The 20,199-nt window shown below is 41.8% G+C and overlaps 1 protein-coding gene across 1 annotated transcript in view; it reads right to left on the reverse strand.

The window, feature by feature from the left end:
* Positions 1-13,310: 13,310 nt before the first annotated feature.
* Positions 13,311-20,199, reverse strand: part of malrd1 (MAM and LDL receptor class A domain containing 1) — a 290,471-nt gene continuing 283,582 nt past the window's right edge. The window contains exon 29 of the mRNA XM_041183945.1: positions 13,311-13,544. Coding sequence (XP_041039879.1) covers positions 13,311-13,544 — 234 coding nt within the window. The remainder of the gene's footprint in view (positions 13,545-20,199) is intronic.

Below are 20,199 nucleotides of genomic sequence, written 5' to 3' on the forward strand. Positions count from 1 at the left end.
CACAAACAGTGGACCGGAGTGCTGGGGCTTTATAACATTAGAGGAAGTTGCAAAGTTTAAATTCAAGTAGTAGGATTTACAATTTAATATTTTAGGGGACAGGGAGCTAATATATATCATTGAGAATATGATATACTACAGGAGCAGGAGCATATGGCAGAGTTTTACACAAGCTGGAGTGTAAGGAAGTTGGAAGAAGGGAGGCCAACAAGAAAAATGTTGAAATAGTCAGGTCTGGAGGTGTGGACAGAATGTATTTCAATATTGATTGGACAGAAGCTGGCAATGTTGCAGAGGTAAAAGTAAATTGTCATGGTAGTGGAGAAAAAAATGGGTGTTATAACAACAATGGCTCTGCTGACATGAATTTGTCACTGCTGAAGGTATGTATTAATAATGGACATGTTTGTTGGAATGTTGATAAAGGGTCAAACATAATGAATAATATTAAACCAGGAAAGCTGGTTAAGCTCCCCACTTATGAAATGGGGTTACTAAATTGTCAAATGTGCTGGTTGAACTGAAAGAGGTCAGGAACAGAATTATTTATGTAGACTAGTCTGCAGTGGTTTTAGCAGATAACTCAATAGATTCTCAACAGGAACTAAATGCAAGCTTGTTTGATTCCATTTAAGCAATGATTCAGCAGTCTATGAATGAGACTCTGCCAGCTACAACAATATAGTGGAATATTCCAGCATTGAGCTACAAGTTTCCAGAATTATCTATCTTCCCTGTTTTCAACATTCACAGCCCTACTTTTACAACTTAAAAGGATACTAAAAGCAAAAATCAATGCTTGATAAACAGGTATTTTAACCATTTTCCAACTTCATTTTATTTTTTTCCATTTGGTATAATCATTAAATTATGTGTTGATGGTGAACATGCAATGCACATAAGGATAAATATTTTGATTGTGACACTTAATTGAATTTAATTCTAGTCAAAACTACACAATCTGTTTTGTTGTACAAAGCCTCAACTAGGTAACCAAAATCTTCTAATGTTCTAGTCTAATGTTTAAATTACAGAGTGATTCTTTATGGAAATGAGTATCCTAATCCACAGATTGAGCCCAGCTATACAAATAATTAATTTATTGAATTTGTTCATTGATGATGCTGAGGCACACAAGTATACAGGTAACGACTGTGGACCAGTTAGCATACACATGCCATTGTATCCCAAATGTTTGCCTGTGAATATTGGAGAGAAAATACCATAGCTTTTTGTCAGTAATGAACAATAAAACTATAAGAAATTCACTATGTTGTCTTCAACCAGACGCTGTTGCATGATGAGATTGATGGTTGTGTGGGAATTGGACATATTCCAATGTGTTTTCTATGCCACTCTTTTAAGCATTAAGTGCTGCATGCTCTCTTCATTTGTTTGTTCACATCTCTCCAACATTACTTTTTTCTCAATTACAAAACTGTACAAGTTTTCTGCTATCTCTTTCATCAATTGATTTAAAATGACACCAAACATTTTTTCACGTGTAAGGATCTGTTCAGATGTTTAATACAAGCAAACAGTCAAATAATAACTTCTTCCTCTGCCCACAAAACATAGCCCAACTCCTCTGCCCCACTCCCAACTACATTTTGTGCTTATCAATGAGACAGATGTCAATTCAAGCATCCAGAATCAACCTATACCACTTCCCAGGGCAGGAATATCATAGTTTGATTGCAGAGTGAAGCTCATCCTTTTGCACCCCAATAGTATGCTTTTATTCATCTACAGAAGCACACTCCTGCTGCACCAGTATCGCTATTTCATATCTTACAATAGCACCCTTCTGGGATCTTTGAACACAACGGATTATTTATTGGCAGTATGTGAGAAACTACAGGCAGCTTTATGTTACAGACTTCCTAGTGCATAGACTTCTACCACAGAGACTACTCAAATTTAGTTAGTTCATACTGTTGATACAAAAAGGAGACATTTGTCCCATAAAGCTGAGTTTAAACCCAGGTTCCAAATGTGCCTGGAGAGGAAGCTTCTGAAGTATAATCTTGTTGATCCAGGTGCCAATTTCAGGTGCAGAAAGCTGGAATATTTTCTAGCTGCAAACAAGTTTGAGTGTCAGACAAAAACCACTATAATGAGCTAAAAGGTAGCAGTGCTGGTTCTTTGTCAGGTCATCATAGATTCCGTTAATTATTTCAGTTGCCACCTCTGCTGGCTCCACCTATCTCTAACTTACATTTTAATACCTAATATGGGGACCAGATAAGTACAGTAATCCCTGTGGGTGTTTGCAAAATGTAATATTGATGTTATAGTTTCTTGTTATTTTTCATGAGTGCCTTGAATGATCGTCTTTGATTGAATCTGTTGTTCATCCAGTTCCCACTCAAGATACAGAAACTTGTAAAATGTCAGGTCAGAGGTTTTGGTTAAGTTTTAGAACTGTTTACGATGCCTTACTCATTTATTGTATACAGTAAATGCACAAAGTGTCCTCAGAACAGGTGTAGTATAAAATAACAGTCACATTTTTCAAAAAAACATAAATTCAAATATTGCTTTCATATTGTACTTTGACAGATTTTAATCTACATGACCTTTATTTTGAATGCAGTGAAGTGCAAGATTTGGAATTTAGACTGATACAAACCCAGGAAAACAAATTACAAATAAACTTACACCATTATATTTTTATCAGTTATTAAGCATTATCATAGAATTATACAGCACAGAAATCCTGTCCAACTTGCCTGTGTTAGGGAAATCAGTAACTCCTCCACACATTAGAATTTTGAAGTTCAATGTGCACTTCCATTAACAACCTTCATGTATATACCATCTTTAAAAGAGCAAAACTTATTAAGGTGCTTTTAAGCTATTATTGCTAATGTATGTTGGGGATGGAGTATTTATTCGAGGCGTGTGGAAAACGTCAGTGTGCTTCTGGAAAAAGTGTGACAGAAGCTTTTTTTGACTTCCTTCAATCAGCCACAAGAGAAGCTGGTAAAGTCAGAGCATTACTGCTTTCCACATAAGAGAGACAGTGAAAGACAATAGTTTGAGTGTGTGCTGTAATACTTCTGAAGTTCAGAATTAGAATTGAGAGAAATGTCATTAACTTTTTTGGCAAGCTCTTTAGCCATTCCTCCCACTTGTAGTCCATGGTCTATCTGCGAAGGCAGATATGTTTAGATGCCATGAAGATGAAGATTTGCCCCATGATAAAACTATTTGTCGATCCAAATGTGATTTGTTCAAAAACTGGCACACAAACAGCACCAAAGAAAGAACTGGGCACAGGTTCATTTTTACATGATTTTATGCCAATTATTCTGCAAATGGGCTTTTGCATTGATATTAAAGAAAGTGTTTGCACCAGAATCAGAATTTATTACCACTCTGACAATGAGACAAATTAGCAGGGAGAAAAAGGTCATTTTATGTGTTTAAAGTCAAAGCAAATATATTTCTATTACTAAAGAATAAAAGTGAACAGACCTTTTTCTTTATGAAAAATGGTGGGTGAAAAAGTAAAGTGGAAAAAGTTCAACAACATAAGTTAAGCATTTATGGCTTTATTAGTTTATTTATCCAATTCTTTCTTGTTAGTCACAGCCATCATAGGGTTAACATTGTTTACTTGTGTTTCTGCTAGAAATAACTACATATGTAGCAAACTGAGATACAAAGGGGTAACTTCAGGTGCATTATTCCTTAGGAGCATTTCCAGTCATGTTTCTGCTTAAGCAAGATTCTCTTCAATGCGGTCAGTGTCACGGACAGAATTTACATGTTCCTTTTTACTGCCCATGATCAGTATGTTTGTATGTTTGGATCAGTATGTATGTGTTTTCTTGCCCTTAGGGTAAGTGTCTCAGTTAAATAATTCCAGCAGCAAGCTTTCTAAGTTTACAAATAAGGAAGATTATTTATTATCACACTTAACTGAATTTAATACAAAGTTTCACTCAATTGTCTCAAACATACTTTCACACATACAAGTAACGGTGGGAACAGAAAATTTGGAAAGCCAGCCAAAGGTTCATTGACTTTCAGGAGCACTAGAAAATCCTGGCCACAGGCAGGGCCAGAAAACACAAGGCAAAGGCCAAAGATTAGATGCAGATGAAGGTAATATACTGTTAAAGCTTATAATTATTTCAGTCTCTCTTTTTTTGGTAGGCCTGTAGTTTTTTGGATGAGATTGATGCTTTAAAGTTGAAGTCTGGTAAAGTGAAGGATTCTCAGCTGTGAGGTTTCTTGCAGTTGAATTTCCAGGAGATTGGATCTCAGGTGAACTCAAAGTTGGACCAGGTTGGAGAATCCTTCTCTCTGTTAGGGTCTCCCACTTTCAATGTATGGCTGTTTATTACCTTGACTGTTCGGATGACTTGTAGCTAGTTCAAAGGAACTCTCTGCTTCAAGTTGATTTTTAAAACAGACAGCAAAAATGGTTCCCTCTCTCCCAGAACATTTGTCTCAGGAGCCTGCTGTTCAGTTTGAGCCTTTCGAGGAGCTTTGTTTATTGCTACAGTCAAATCTGCCACCAAGCTTCACAGCACATACAGCTCTGACTATGGCAGAGAAAATGATGACAGCTCTCAATTTTTATCCCACAGGCTCATTCCAGAGAACCACATAGGAGTTTTATCAGTTTTATCATGCATCCAAACAAAGGATGATGTGTGTGTTGATTCCAATCATCCTGTGTTGTCATTTGACATCTTGAGATTCACTCAGTCTCGTATGGATGAGGGAAACCATCATAATACAATGAAGGTTGATATGATCCATTCACATCTGTCTTACACACATTGATTTTGATGTCCCCTTTCAACCAGGGTGAAACAGAGAGCCAGGTCAGCTGAAATTTTATAGTCTTTTTGTGTTGATCCATCCTTGAACAAAGGGATGAGTGAATTCCCTGGAAGGCTATGAATATCCATCTTAAATAGGTATTCACTCGAGACTTAGGACTGTCTGAAACTCAAAATGCCAAAGGTCACATGATTTGCAGCAGCTGCTCTAATTGTATGTTTCTGTCCAGTTTTAAAAGTATTGACCAAACGTTTACAATATATTAGGACATGACATCAGCAGGAAAGGGGAGGCTTTGAAATTCACTGTAACTGAGGCTTTGAAATTCACTCTAACTGATAGGTGTACCACTGTGGACAAATATTGTTGGTAACCTGCCAGCCTGAAATGATAGTTAAGCTAATGAAATTCTAAGAGATGCCTTATAATTTTTGTTTCAGCACACCCTCATAGCCTTTTGAATGATTGACTTATGGCTGATTTTACTCTACTCGGCAGTCAATCTGAAGCCGGAGAGAAATTGGGCTAAGCAGAGACTCCTTGGTAGGATTTCACCACTGAAGAAACGAGTGACTGTGTTTCTAAGATCAAGTTTATGTTGAGAGTCAGTGAAAGAGAAGAGTTTTGACATAAAGGAAATTGTGAAGTGTGTAATTGCTGTAAATAAACTACCCCAAAATTCCTGGTTGGGGAGCACCCACATCAGCAATTACATTTTTAAAGGGTCAGGATTTTCTGAGGGAGCCAATGTTCTGCAGCATGAGTGCCCTGCTTTAGAGTGCACTGAAGAAGCACCCATTCTCACGGTGGCAGCAGCAAAAGGAAATGACAGAGTTAGGACAGAATATTGTTTCCCATTCTAAATTCTGTAACCTCCTCCATTGGCCCTTGAGAATGTGCACTTTGTTTAAAAGGTGGTGTTTGCCAGGATCTGTGCATCAAGAGAGATGCATTTCATTAATGAGAGCACTACTCATCTGAGATTGCTTCCGGACACTTGGCCATGTCTTGGAAAAGACTCCAGGTGTTTTGCCTATATTCTGCATTAGTTTAGGAAAGCGTTTCAAGAGAATTACTGAGGTCTGCACCAGCAGTTCCCCACTTTAAATGACCTATATGCCCCAGGAGGAGAAAGAGGAGCACCAGGAGGCAGTGAGGGAAGTCTTAATCAGGCAGCAGCAGAGCAGTCCCCATCCAGCAGGATATATCAATCCAGGCACACTTTCTGAGAGCTTTCCAAGAACATTTGTCTTGGGAGCCTGCTGTTCAGTTTGAGCCTTTTGAGGAGCTTTGTTTATTGCTACAGTCAAATCTGCAACCAAGCTTCACAGCACATACAGCTCTGACTATGGCAGAGAAAGTGATGACAGCTCTCAATTTTTATCCCACAGGCTCATTCCAGAGAACCACATAGGAGTTTTATCAGAATAGCTAATTGGCTAATTCCTGAAATTCAACTCCCACATGGCAGACTGAAAGAGCCTGCAAATTTTTCAGAATTGCCTCATTCCTCATGCTGCTCAGGACTATTGATTGTGCTCATGTGACACTGCCCCTAACATCAACCCCATGGTCCCAGTCTGCAGCAGAGCCTCGGTACAACGAGACTCATGCCACGACCTGGACTTGGGTGGAACAAACTACAGGAATTTTGAAAATGAGGTTCTGGTGTCTCGACAGGTCCAGTGGAGCACGGCAATGCAGTCCCCAGAGGGTGTCACACTTTATTGTTGCTTGCTGTGTGCTGCACAACCTGGAGCTGCAAAGGTGGGAGACCCTGGCTGAAGAGAAGACAGACGAGCTGCACATATCTCTGATGAGGAGAACGTCATGGTGGATGATGATGATGAGGTCCTCGAAGGTGAGGATGCCGGCGATGAGCCTATCGTGCTGGCCAGACAATGTAGGCATGCTCAGGAGGCCCACATAGCTGCTAGATTTGTGGAGGATGATGACAAGATGCAGTGAGGACAATCCTGACATCCTTACCTTGTATCTGTGAATGTTTGGCTCCTGTGCGGCTGATGGCAGTGCACATAACTTCAGTGCTCAGGCTTATGTCATGGAGACTCAGCGGAGGTCCTAATAGTTAATAGATTCCAGGAGGATGATGATAAACATGCAGTGAGGACTCTCCATAGATCTTCACAAAGCCTCTGTGAATGTCCAACTCCTGTTTGGCTGAGGGCAGCTCCCTTGCACTCTGTGATCATGATCATATCATAGAGACGCAGCTGTAAAACTTTAAATGCACCTGATCCTTTGTTAGCCTTCAGCACCAGACCCCTTCAGGAGCACAGCATCACTGGTCACAGATGCTGAAGAGATGGGTGGGGTGGGCAGGGGCTGCGCCACCTCTAAGGTGCTGGGAGCACACAGAGAGAATGACGGAACTCAGACGCCTGCCCATGACATTCTGGCAGCAGTGACAATTGCCATCAAAGTGCAGGCATCAGTAATGTGTCCAGTGAGTGTGAAGCTGGACCATCACTTTGGTCTGAAGATTACAAGGGATGAGGCCCTGGGATGATACACCTGCCTTGATCATTTGAAGGAACCAAGGTTTCACATCTGAGTGGCATGAACACTGCTCAAAATAACAAGGAGCCATAGGCAAGGAGACATTTTTGAGGGTTTATTTACAATAGTAAACATTAAGTGCAAATGATTAACACCCATGTCCAGGCTGTGCAACTGTGTGGCCAAGTTGGCTATTAACAGATCCAGGCAGCTGGCGAGCGAGGGGATTCAGGTGGGCCGGACATCACAGAGTCACAGGTGTGTTGGCATGCTGGTGCTATCATTTCAGCCTGATTCCTACATTGTGCCTTTGAAATCTGAGGAGTGCAGCGGATATCCCTCCCTAATGTTCCTGAGTTCTCCTTTGCAGCTCCAGCAACTCCTCATCTGACTTGGACTTAGCAGATTTCTGGCCTCCAGCAGCCTTCCGAGTGCTAGAAACCTGGGAAGTCCCTGCTGCCGACTGCTGTGGATCAGACAGTGCAATGTGCTCATCAGATTGTGACCCTGAGGCTACCAGGAAACTAAGTCCCACTGAGGTCTTCAATTAGGGTGTCAACAGATTCTTCTCCTGAGGTACCTTCAGGGCTTGAGTCGAGGATCTGGCTCATAGACCCCCTCAGATGCTTCCCAGATCTGCATACGAAAGCAAGGAGAGATAATTAGAGCATGGCAAGGGACTGCGGAACAGAGGAACTGACTCACAGCATGGTTGTCTGATGGATGTTGCACTGCTGGATCCTCACTTGGTTGAGCACTGCCGAACTTGCTGCAAGCACAGGAATGGTCCAGATTGTCGCTGGTCAACTGGATGACTCTATTTTCAAGGTCCGTAAGGACCTTGATGTCAGACATTCTCCACCAGTGTGCGACCTCTCCTTTTTTGTTGTGTGCCAGCATGTCCTGTATGAATATAGATGAAGAGAGTAGAAGCAGATGATAAGCATGCCCGGCCTGTGTGGCTGGTGCCATGGACAGAATGAGGGCACGATCCACAGGGCAGATGTGGGTGTGAAGGGAAGATGTGTTTGATAGTGGCATCATGCTGGAGTTGGCGGAAATGGCAGAGGATGATCCTTTGAATGCGGAGGCTGGTGGGGTGATAAGTGAGGACAAGGGGGACCCTATCATGTTTCTGGGAGGGAGGAGAAGGCGTGAGGGCGGATGCGCGGGAGATGGGCCGGACACGGTTGAGGGCCCTGTCAACGACCGTGGGTAGAAAACCTATATATATTAAATATATATAATTAAATATATAGTGGTCCGAAGACCTACCCTGAATTACATCATCTGAATGTGTGTTACTTTATTAATTATTTATTTACATTAACCGGAGGAAAAAGCTGTATTTAGTTAACATAGTTATAATTAACACTGAGTAACCACTCCCAAATAATTAAACAAGGTTTTCCACCCACGGTCATTGACAGGGCCCTCAACCGTGTCCGGCCCATCTCCCGCGCATCCGCCCTCACTCCTTCTCCTCCCTCCCAGAAACATGATAGGGTCCCCCTTGTCCTCACTTATCACCCCACCAGCCTCCGCATTCAAAGGATCATCCTCCGCCATTTCCGCCAACTCCAGCATGATGCCACTACCAAACACATTTTCCCTTCACCCCCACTGTTGGCATTCCGTAGGGATCGTTCCCTCCGGGACACCCTGGTCCACTCCTCCATCACCCCCTACTCCCCAACCCCCACCTATGGCACCACCCCATGCCCACGCAAAAGATGTAACACCTGCCCCTTCACTTCTTCTCTCCTCACCGTCCAAGGACCCAAACACTCCTTTCAAGTGAAGCAACATTTCACTCGCATTTCCCCCAACTTAGTCTACTGCATTCATTGCTCCCAATGCGGTCTGCTCTACATTGGAGGGACCAAACGTAAACTGGGCAACCGCTTTGCAGAACACCTGCGGTCTGTCCGCAAGAATGACCCAAACCTCCCTGTCGCTTGCCATTTCAACACTCCACCCTGCTCTCTTGCCCACATGTCTGTCCTTGGCTTGCTGCATTGTTCCAGTGAAGCCCAAAGCAAACTGGAGGAACAACACCTCATCTTCCGACTAGGCACTTTACAGCCTTCCGGACTGAATATTGAATTCAACATCTTTAGGTCTTGACCTCCCTCCTCCATCCCCACACCCCGCCCCCCCTCTGTTTCTTCCCCCTTCCTTTTGTTTTTTTCCAATAAATTATATAGATTTTTCTTTTTCCCTCCTATTTCCATTATTTCAAAATATTTTTAAATCTTTTGTGCTCCCCCCACCCCCACTAGAGCTATACCTTGAGTGCCCTACCATCCATTCTTAATTAGCACATTTGTTTAGATAATATCACCAACTTCGACACCTATGTGTTCTTTTGTTCTGCCGTCTGTGACATCTTTTGATGATCTGCTTCTATCACTGCTTTTGCCTACAACCACACCACCCCCATCCACTTCTCTCCCCCCACCCAACAACCCCCCCACAACGCCCCACCACCGCGCCCCCCCCCGCACCCCCCCCACCCACCCACCACCTTAAACCAGCTTATATTTCAACACTTCTTGGGATTCACCTAGTTCTGTCGAAGGGTCATGAGGACTCGAAACGTCAACTCTTTTCTTCTCCATCGATGCTGCCAGACCTGCTGAGTTTTTCCAGGTAATTCTGTTTTTGAAACTGATGATAACGCTGCTTGTATCGTGAAACTTGTGAAATAGGTGCAGTTCAGAGACAGACTCATTTGGCATTTGTTATAGATGAATAAACATTTCATCTGGAAATCTTTAATCTTCACAACTTTCAATCTAGACCCTAATCCTAATTACCATTGATAGCACTCTACCTGTTCCCAATTCTTATATAAGAGAACTAAACACTGAGCAGTTCTTACATCAGATATGTCACTGATTTATTGCAGTTATGTACGAAGACATAATTTTTGTTCCATTACCATAAGTCACATGTCATCCGGCACCCAATTATGTTGACTTGATATCAATAGCGAGTGAAGTATAACAAGGTTCATAATGAGAAGTTGCAACTTCTTACCTTGCCAATACTCATCCATTTCTTTTATCTCCCACAGGGCTTTCACACATGCAGTCAGAGCTGATGGAGTTTATGGAGGACAGTTCCACAGAGGAACTCAATCATTCTAAGGGTGCACCATCACATGACTCATGCAGACCTTACACCAGTTCATATACATAGCAGGACCAATAAGTAAGATAGTTGGGTTTTCACCTCGTGAGTCTCACTTCACAAATGAGCAAGAGTGGATGGTAGAGTGAGGGATAGCAGTAGACCCTGAGTCAGAGGGCGCAGTCCTCTTGAAACTCTGCTTAGCTGGATACAGATGCTGTATCCCAGGGGCCATCATTTAAGTGGGTAATCATTGGGCAGCATCAGAGAGTGTCGAAAGTACTGATAAGTATTCCAAGCACACTGTCAACAATTGAAGAGAGATTGGAGGAGTCACCTCATGCATTTCTGTTATGGATGGGAGGGGATTTAATTTAAAACAGGTCTGATTTCTCCTCTCACCACCCATCTGTAAACAGAAAGGTGTTTCTGATTTTTGATTTCCCCTTTATAAGTGGTGGCATATTTTCCCCAACCCTTGAGTTTTTGGAATGATTCAATCCTCTATAAATAATCCCACAGCAAATTCGAAATAGGATAAAATCAGAGGGTTCATTTATTTTACTCACACTCAAAAATGTGGGAAAGGGATTTGCAATGTAGCCCCTGGTACATTCACATTTTAAAAGAAGGATAAGGGAAAGTAAACGATACAGGGCAAAGACCACTGACAAAATAAGAATTATCATTTCATGTGAATCCAGAGTCCAGAATCAAAAGTCCAATGGTGTATTTCTTCAGAGAGGTTAGCTGGCTGAAGCTGATGTGGATCTACTTTTCCAGTAGTGCTGACTCCCATGATGGGAGAAGTACTTAGAGATGAATCAGTTTTGCTGTAGAGACTGGTACATAAGTTCATACATTCCAGTAGACAATAGTGCAGATGATGGCCAGGAAATTTAAACCTGGACAGCGATCTGCTTCTGCTGCTGTTTTGTTGATGCAAAGTGGCTGACTGCCTGGATTCAGCTCCACCAGACAATGTTACAGGTTCTATCAGCTTGAGGGGGAGGGGTGGGGGAGGTGGGGTGGGGTCATGTGATTTAACTTCCACTTCTTCCCCTTGGTTTGGATGTATTGTCTCCAATGGCCTGAGCTCTGCCGTAGAAATGTAACGGGCCTTTGTGTATTTCCTGTGAATTTGATTTCTGTGTACGCAGGGGACATTACCGATAACGAGATCCTTGCTGTTTCCTGAAGGCTAGAAATTCCTTTTTTGTGAGCCATAGTCAGGCTCACAGTAGCCTTTGTCCGTATTTAAAAAATAATTTTATTATTCCTTCATGTCTTCTGGGCATGACAATAAGTGGTCCAATACTGCACAGCACCATGATGATATCTTCTTGCATGGATAGGGTGGAACATCAAATGCAGCAATTAAATGAGTCCTTGCTGCCCTAGTGCTTCGACTTCTCGCCCATTGGCCCCTCTCAGCCAGTACTCGATATGCTGCTTTGTATTTCGATGGCCAAGTCTGCCTTTGCACAGGTGCAGGTGGAGCAGTCTTTAGCTCTAAAACCCAGGCTCGGCCAAGAGCAATAGTTAGAACAGATATATGAGCAGCCTGCATCTAGCTCTGCTGAAGCCACAGGGGTTACATTACGTAGGAACGTTAGAAGGAATATTAAAGATTTGTAGTTGCACAGTGTACTCATACAAATGTACCTAACATTATTATATCATTAAGTTTCTGCTCATTACCTAGAGAACATAAATCTAATTCTTTTACAAAAGTTGTCTATTTTTGGTTACTCACTAGCAAGTGGCCTTGTATGTTGCTTGATGAAGAATGGAAAGGCTTGAACTGACAATGACCAATGGGTGAATGTGAAAGGGATGCTTGACTATCTGCAAGATGAAATGTAGCTGTTGGGTAAAGGTGTCAGAAGGGTCCACTAGTAGTAAAAAGCAAATCTCACAATACTTATGGCATCCCTGGCATTTTGGCAGCAATATGCAGCACAGGCAGTGCTTTACCCCCATTGCATTTGTCTTCCTCCTCCTCCTTGGATTCCTCTGAAACTGAGCTGCACTCAGCAACTTGATGCTGCTGTAGGTGCAAAACTTGTTGCTGTGCAATGTTGCGCAGAGGGCAGCACACCATGATTATTCCCGAGACTGAACTGGTGTGTGCCTCCAGACCTAAAGTGCATCTTCAGCATAACAATGGCTTGTGTGGTGACACATCGATGGTGATATGATGTTGATTGTAGTGCTCTTGGACATCATTCCATAAGGTCTGAGATGCATTATCAGACATGTTTTAAAGGGGTAGTAGCCCTTGTCTCCGAGCAGTCACCCGTTAAATCTGCAAATAAATCAGCCAGGTTGGATTGCCGCAGGATGAAAACATCATGGCTGCTGCCCCAGAAATCTTGTGCACGCTTGTATAAAGATCTTTATGTGGCTGCACACCAGCTGCACGGTGATGGAGTGAAAATCCTTATGGTTGGTGAATATTCCTGGGTGATTTGGGTGTGTCCTGATTACCGTGTGTGTGTGTGTATTCGATGATAATCTGTACCTGTGGGAAGCCAGCAATTGACTCAAACCCGAGCATGCGCACACCCTGACTGGCTTAATCACAGGCAAAGTTGTCACAATTGGTAACCTTGGCGAGCAAGCAATCAGTTACCTATCTTATGCTTTTGTGTGCCACTGACTGCAAGGTGCTGCAAATATCACCAGCACGGCCCTGGAAGAAGCAGAGGTGCTGACTTCGTCAGCCACTGGCAAGGCATGGTCACCTGGACCAGTTAGCAGGATAACATATCCCCAACACAGGGTCTACTGTTAGAAGAGCAGCTTCCTTGAATTTTAGTAGAGCATTGTCTCAGGAGGCACAGGTTGTCATGTCAGGTAATGGCAGACATCTTGCAGTCTTCTTCCAGCAGAGTGTCTTGAGGGTATGGTGTCCTGCACCTCTCTTCTGTTCCCTGCTTGTTTGTGACCTGCAGTGTGCAGGCAAGCCCTCTGAGGCCCCAGCTCCCAGAAGTTATTAACCGTGGGCATTTCAAGTGTTCCAAGAGCATCAGCAATCTTCCACGAACACTGCTGAAGCCAATGGCAGAGTAGAGTGAGTAAACTTTCTGTTAAGAAAAGCACCCCAGCTTAATTATTTGGATGAGAAAAGAATTCATTGCAATATTGTATTTGGAATTAAAATCAGCACCTTTAACATATTTGGCACTTTGGTCTGTAGTTTATTTCATTACAACTTCTAAGTCTGCATTGTTAGAATGTCGCTGCAGAGGTTGGTTGAATAGTTTCAATTTTCTTTATTGCAAAATGAAGGGAATGGTGAAGGGAGAAAAAGGACTGTTGATGCTGAGGGTTTTTTTCCTTTCCAGGCAAAGGAATTGAGGAAGCTACTTGATGAGCTACTCCCTGGTCTCTTTAGCTATAATGTGTTGTGTCCTTCTTTCTTCTGGTGCCTCCTCACCTTCAAATCAATTCTTAGCTTTCAAAGGTAGGTTTTTTTGAGAAGGGGATGATGATTTGCAGAGGAACAGTGCTTGAGGAGAGGGCACTGTTTTCAATGTCAGACATAGCACGGTGGCCAGGAAGGTCAGTGGAAATAGGGTCAAGAGAGTAGGCAATAACTGTTAATATTGCATGGATATTAAAATAATTAAAGAATTGATTTAAAAATCTCTTTAAACATGTCCCCTCTGAGTGGCGACATGTTTTTATGTTTATGAAAATCAATTTACTTATTTAATAAAGCTTCAGGAAACCTCATCCTGCCCGCGAAGGCGGCTTGGGCTTTCCGTCTGCCCACCAACGTTAAGGTTGGATGGGCAGCGTTCTCAAGTGGCTCAATTGATTTCTTAATGGCCTCAGTAGGCCATTTACATTTCAGCGAGCGTGCAGCTGACTCTGGCGCATGCCCGACAAACAAAATATCATGATGGCACACAATGATGTGAGGACGCACGCCCGACATCATCGCATGTCATTTAATGCACAGGCGTGTCAGGCCCACCCCCACAGTGGGGTCCGTGGGAGAGGCTTTGTGGATAAGGTGAAGAGAATGACACAGTAGGAGTGATGATCTCAATCTTAGTAAATTGATTACAGCAGTTATGTTAAGCAGTAGGTGCTTAATGAGGATAAGTAACGGCAGAAAGAAATTAGAAAAGAGCAAACTGGCAGCTCAGGGCTGCCTTGGATATGCATCAGCCACAATGACATAAGAATCTTAATGACTCAGGTGCCTGTATTGCACGCCCTTTGAAACGTAGCTTCCTGTCATGTCAGCAGGTCTTGGAACTTCTGTGGTGAGAGATGCAGAGTTAACCAATCAAGTCCATGATCTGTTCTGATGAAATGCCATTGACCTGAAATGTTAACTCTGTTTCTACCCCCACAGATGCTGCCTGACCTGCTGATCATTTCTAGCATTTTGTGTTGCTATTTCAGATTTCCAGCATTTGAGGTAATTTGCTTATGCTGCTATGTCACGCAATTTCTGAAACTATTCCTGATAGCTTTTACTGACAGGATTGGCTACGAGGCAGGACTTCTGACTGCCCAGTTAAAATTGTTTCAGGGTTCTATTGACATCAAAATACATTGATTTAAATTTATTCGTGATGTTTCTGCCTGTTACTGGTGGGTGCATTTGCTGCCTGAGTCAGCTCTAAAGTTAAAATTGCAGTTAACGTTCATACTTTTGTCAGATCACCGGCCCTGTTCTTGCTGGGTGAGCTCGGTTGAGGTCATGAACCAGGTCAAAACAAGCAGGGAAAATGGGAGGCGGAGACGAGGCAGGCACTCAGTAAAACGCTGTAGTGGGCAGGATGCCTTATGACAATAATGAACACAAGATTGCCTGAGCAGGTCATAAAATGGGCAGAAGGATAGAAAACGCAATATAAAATGGGTGAGTTGGGAATCTGGGGATTGACTATGAGTATTGAAAATGACCAGATACACATGCATTTGGTGCTAAGGAGATGCTGATGGCCCAATGGGGCACATTAAGCAACAATGCAATTTGACACGTTGCAGTAAATAGAGAAATATGCTGATTTTGTAAAATTGCTATCCAATCAGCTTCACCTTGAATACGTTTAACAATATATTTTTTCAGAACTGTGTCATTTGACAGTTTTATTTTACTCTAGCCTCTATCTTAATGATGCCTTCCATATGTACTACAGCACATGGTCCTCTTTGCTCACATTAAACATGACATCAATTCAATTTATGATCAGCAAGGGAAACCTTTACATTCAAGCTAATTAAATAGCCACAGCTTCTACTGCATAGATGTGCACAAATGCAACATTCTTACCTAATGATTTCAAATAGGGAAGTTTACAAAACTCACAAAAGTTTACAAAAAATTTTAACTTATTTAGTTATGCAGAATGAGCATTCTTACCAGTGTTGTCAGAAAGGCATTATTTTTATTGTAGTAAGAATCATAAAGACAGTCTTGAACATCAGAATCACTTATTTAACATAGCTCTGGGATTCACAATTTTATAGGCAAGTATTTTTAAATGTTTCTAGAATTCATTTGATTACATTTGCAGAATTTCAATTCTTTCTGCTGATGCTTCCCTGTTCTCTCTTTTATCTTCATACAGAGGGTTGGAAAAGGAAGTGGGTGCAGTTGATTCATTGGAAAACGCCTGTAAAAATGAACAAGGAATGCCAAACTTACTACATAAAAACATTTTTTTCTTGCATTATCTTCTGGCCTGTACCAATGTAGGGACAATGTGCTACACCTAAAATCTGTATCCTCTTCTTTCATGAGCTTCTCACCATTTGCTGTACTTTAGGCCATTTGCAACCTTGGTGTCATATTTGACCCTGAGGTGAGCTACTGACCACATATTCGTGCCATCACTGAGGCTGTCTATTTTCCACATCTATAACATCGCATGATTTTACCGTGCCTCAGCTCATCTGCCCTAGTCTTAACTATTCTCCCACATTCTACACTCTGTATATTTGAGGTCATTCAAAATTCTGCTGCCTGTGCCCCAACTTGCACACAATGAACCACCACACATACCCTCACAAATCTATATTGGCTCCTGGCCAAGCAACATCTTGGTTTTGAAGTTCTCATTCTCGTTTTCAAATCTCTCCATGGCCTCACCCACCACCCAGCAAAGCACCAGCCTCCCCACCCCTCACCATCTCTGTAATCTCCTCCAGCCCCAAAACTCTCCAAGATATCTATGTTCCTCTAATTTTGGCTTCTTCACCCTGATTTTATTCACTCCATAATTCCACACATGGGAGGATTCGTTATTGGATCTAGTGATGGGGAATGAACCAGAGCAGACAAATAAAAGTAGGGAAACATCTAGACAATAGTGACTATAATATGCTTTATAACAATGATAGAGAAAGACATAAGTATGATGAAAACCAGGTTAATAGACTAGTGGAATGCTGATTTTGAGGGACTGAGAATAGAACTTAGGAAAATAAAATGGGTAAAAATATTGGGCGAACAATGAATAAGAACAACAACGGGAACTGTGTTCAAATGGCTACAGGAAAAATATATTATTCTAAAAGGAATGAACAAGCCAAATACCAGTGGGAATCCATGGATGAATAAAGACATAAGGGGACAATTGAGGATGAGAGTAGGGGCATACATTAAGAACACAGAAAGCAGAGGAGTGCATGATAAGAGAGCATGCAAAAAGATTAGAAGAAAAGTGAAAAAACAATTGGGACAGCAAAGAGGAACAATGAAATTAAATTATCAAGGAACATAAAGCAAGATAGTAAAATATTATACAGGCACATCAATAAAAAGGGTTTTGATGGGAATAGGACCATTAAGGGCTAGACAGGATAATTGCATAAGTAATGATGGAGAGATGGCAGAAATATTAAATAAGTGTTTTGTTTTGGTATTTACCAAGGAGATGGAACAGTTATACATGACACTGCATGATGAGAAGAGTGATGATATAAGTGCATTTAAATAAATTAAAAGAATGTATTGAATAAACTAAACAAACTCAAAAAGGATAAAACCCCTGGCCCAGATGTATTGTATCCATATTTTAAAGCAATCTAAGAAAGAGATAGCAGAGGTATTACTGTTAATATTTAAGAATTCAGTAGAAAAGGTGTAGTGCCTGAGGACTAGCACTGAGCTAATGTCATTTCTATACTTAAGTAGAGGAACAGAACCTATATTGGCAGCTTATTGCCAGTGGAAGTAAAATAATGAAATGCTTATTAAAGGAGAGAATAGAAAAACACCTAGAAACAAAAAATATAATAATGAATAGTCAACATGGATTTCAAAAGGGAAAATTTTCCTGACCAACATTACTGAATTTTTTGAAAAGGTAAGAGAGAGTAGACAATGGTAGTGCAGTGGATGTGATTTATCTGGATTTTCAAAGGACTTTTGAAGGACATTAAGAGAATGTGGAATCAGAGGACAAGTGGCAAAATGAATTGCTAGCTGGCTTCAAGGCAGAAAGCAGAAAAATGAGAGCAAAGAGTAGTTATTCAGAGTGCCAGAAAGTAGGAAGTGGTGTTTTCTAATTTCTCATTTTCTAATGAAGTCACTGTGTCATAACCCATTTATTATAGAACAAATCAGTACCATCAACCTTTGCATGCAGTGTGGGGGAGTTTTCCCAGCACCATGGGGGAGGTTTGGAGGTGGAAGGGGGACGGTGCTGGGAGAATGGCAAAAGAAGTGCATTGGGTTGATTTCCTGATGTGTTCCCACCTCCTCACAATTTTACTGGAGGCAGCTTCTTAACTGATCTCCCGCAGGAATGTCCAATGTCTCTTCATGTTCACATACAGGTTCTCAACCCAGAAATCAGCTCAACATCAGACTCCCAACTCGAACGGGAAAATTCAACCCAATGTTTCTCAAATTTTGGAAAATGTTAGGAAAGCAGATTTGAAACCTTTTTTCATTTCAATATAAAGTAATTTATGGATCTGAGGTATCTAGCAATGTGTGGCAACATTTAGTAATATCATCTTGCCAAGCCCCATGAACTGAATTTCACAGAATCACAGAATTGTTATAGAGCAGAAGGAAGCCATTTGGCCCACTGTGTCTGCACCAGCTCTCTGAATGAGCAACTCACCTAGTGCTATTCTCCTACCTTCTCCCCGTAGCCCAGCAGATTGTTTCTTTTCAAATAATCATCTAATTCCCTTTTGAATGCCTCAGTTGAACCTATCTCTACCACACTCTCAGGCAATGCATTCCAGACGTTGACCACTCGCTGTGTGAAAAAGCTTTTTCTCATATCGCTTTTGCTTTCTTTTGTCAATTACTTTAAATCTGTGTCCTCTAGTCCTTGATTCTTTCACAAGTGGGGACAACTTCACTCTATCTACTCTGTGTAGACACCTCATAGTCCCAGGTACAAGGTGTTCAGAAAAGATAGGAAAGGAAGGAAAGGAGGAGGGGTTGTGGTATTAGTTAAGGAGAACATTGCACTGTTGGAGAAAGAGGATGTACCAGAGGTTTGAAGGACAGAATCAATTTGGCTAGAGCTAAGGAAAAAATTACATTGCTCAGGGTAGTCTATAGACCACCAATTGGTGAGAAGAACATAGAAGAACAAATCCGCAGGGAAATTACAGAGAGATGCAAGCATTATAGAGTAGTTATAACGGGTGACTTTAATTACCCGAATGTAGACTGGGATAGTGGTAGTGTGAAGGGCAGAAAGGGGCACGAGTTCCTTGACTGTGTTCAGGAGAATTTTCTACAACAGTGTGTGTCCAATCCAACAAGAAAAGACACAACTTTGGACCTAGTTCTTGGAAATGAGGTGGGCCAAGTAGATCAAGTATCTGTAGGGGAATATTTTGGAGACAGTGATCGTATTGTGTGTTTTAGGATGATGATAGAAAAGAACGATAAGCAACCCAGAGTAAGAATAATTAACTGGATGAGATCCAACTTCGATGGAGCAAGAACGGAATTGGGCCAGATAGACTGGAACAAAAGATTGCAGGAAAAGCTGTAGCTGAACAATGGGTTACCTTCAAAGAAGAATTGGTTCGGGCACAGTTAAGGTATATTCCATCGAAAGGGAAAGGTAGGGCAAATGAATCCAGAGCTTCCTGGATGAAAAAGGAGATAGAAATTAAAGTAAAGAAGAAAAAGTGTGCTTATAACAGGTGCCAGGTAGAAAATACAGAGAACCAAGAGGAATACAGAAGGTTCAGAGGGGAGGTGAAAAAACATATTAGAGAAGTGAAGAGGGATTATGAGAAAAGACTGGCAGCCAACATAAAGGGGAATCCCAAAGTCTTCTATAAGCATATAAATAGTAAACGGGTGGTAAAAGGAGGAGTAGGGTCGATCAGGAACCCAAAAGGGAATTTACACATGGACGAAGGGGCTGTGGCTGAGGTCTTAAATGAATACTTTGCATCCATCTTTACCAAGGTGGGAGATGATACCCAGGCCATGACAGACTAGGAAGCTCTGTCGCTAGAAGGGTTCAAAATCGATAAGGAGGAGGTGTGTTGAATAGACTGTTGGGACTTAAAGTTGACGAGGCACCAGGACTGGATGAGATGCATCCAAGGATATTGAAGGAAGTGAAAATAGAAATGGCAGGGGCACTGGCCATAATCTTTCAGTCTTCCCTAGACTCAGGGGTGGGGCCAGAGGACTGGAGAATTGCAAATATTACGCCCTTGTTCAAAAAAGATTGTAAGGATAAGCTCAGCAATTATAGACTAGTCAGTTTAACTTCAGTGGTGGGC

This window comes from Carcharodon carcharias, chromosome 3, assembly GCF_017639515.1.
Source record: "Carcharodon carcharias isolate sCarCar2 chromosome 3, sCarCar2.pri, whole genome shotgun sequence".
Lineage (NCBI taxonomy): Eukaryota > Metazoa > Chordata > Chondrichthyes > Lamniformes > Lamnidae > Carcharodon > Carcharodon carcharias.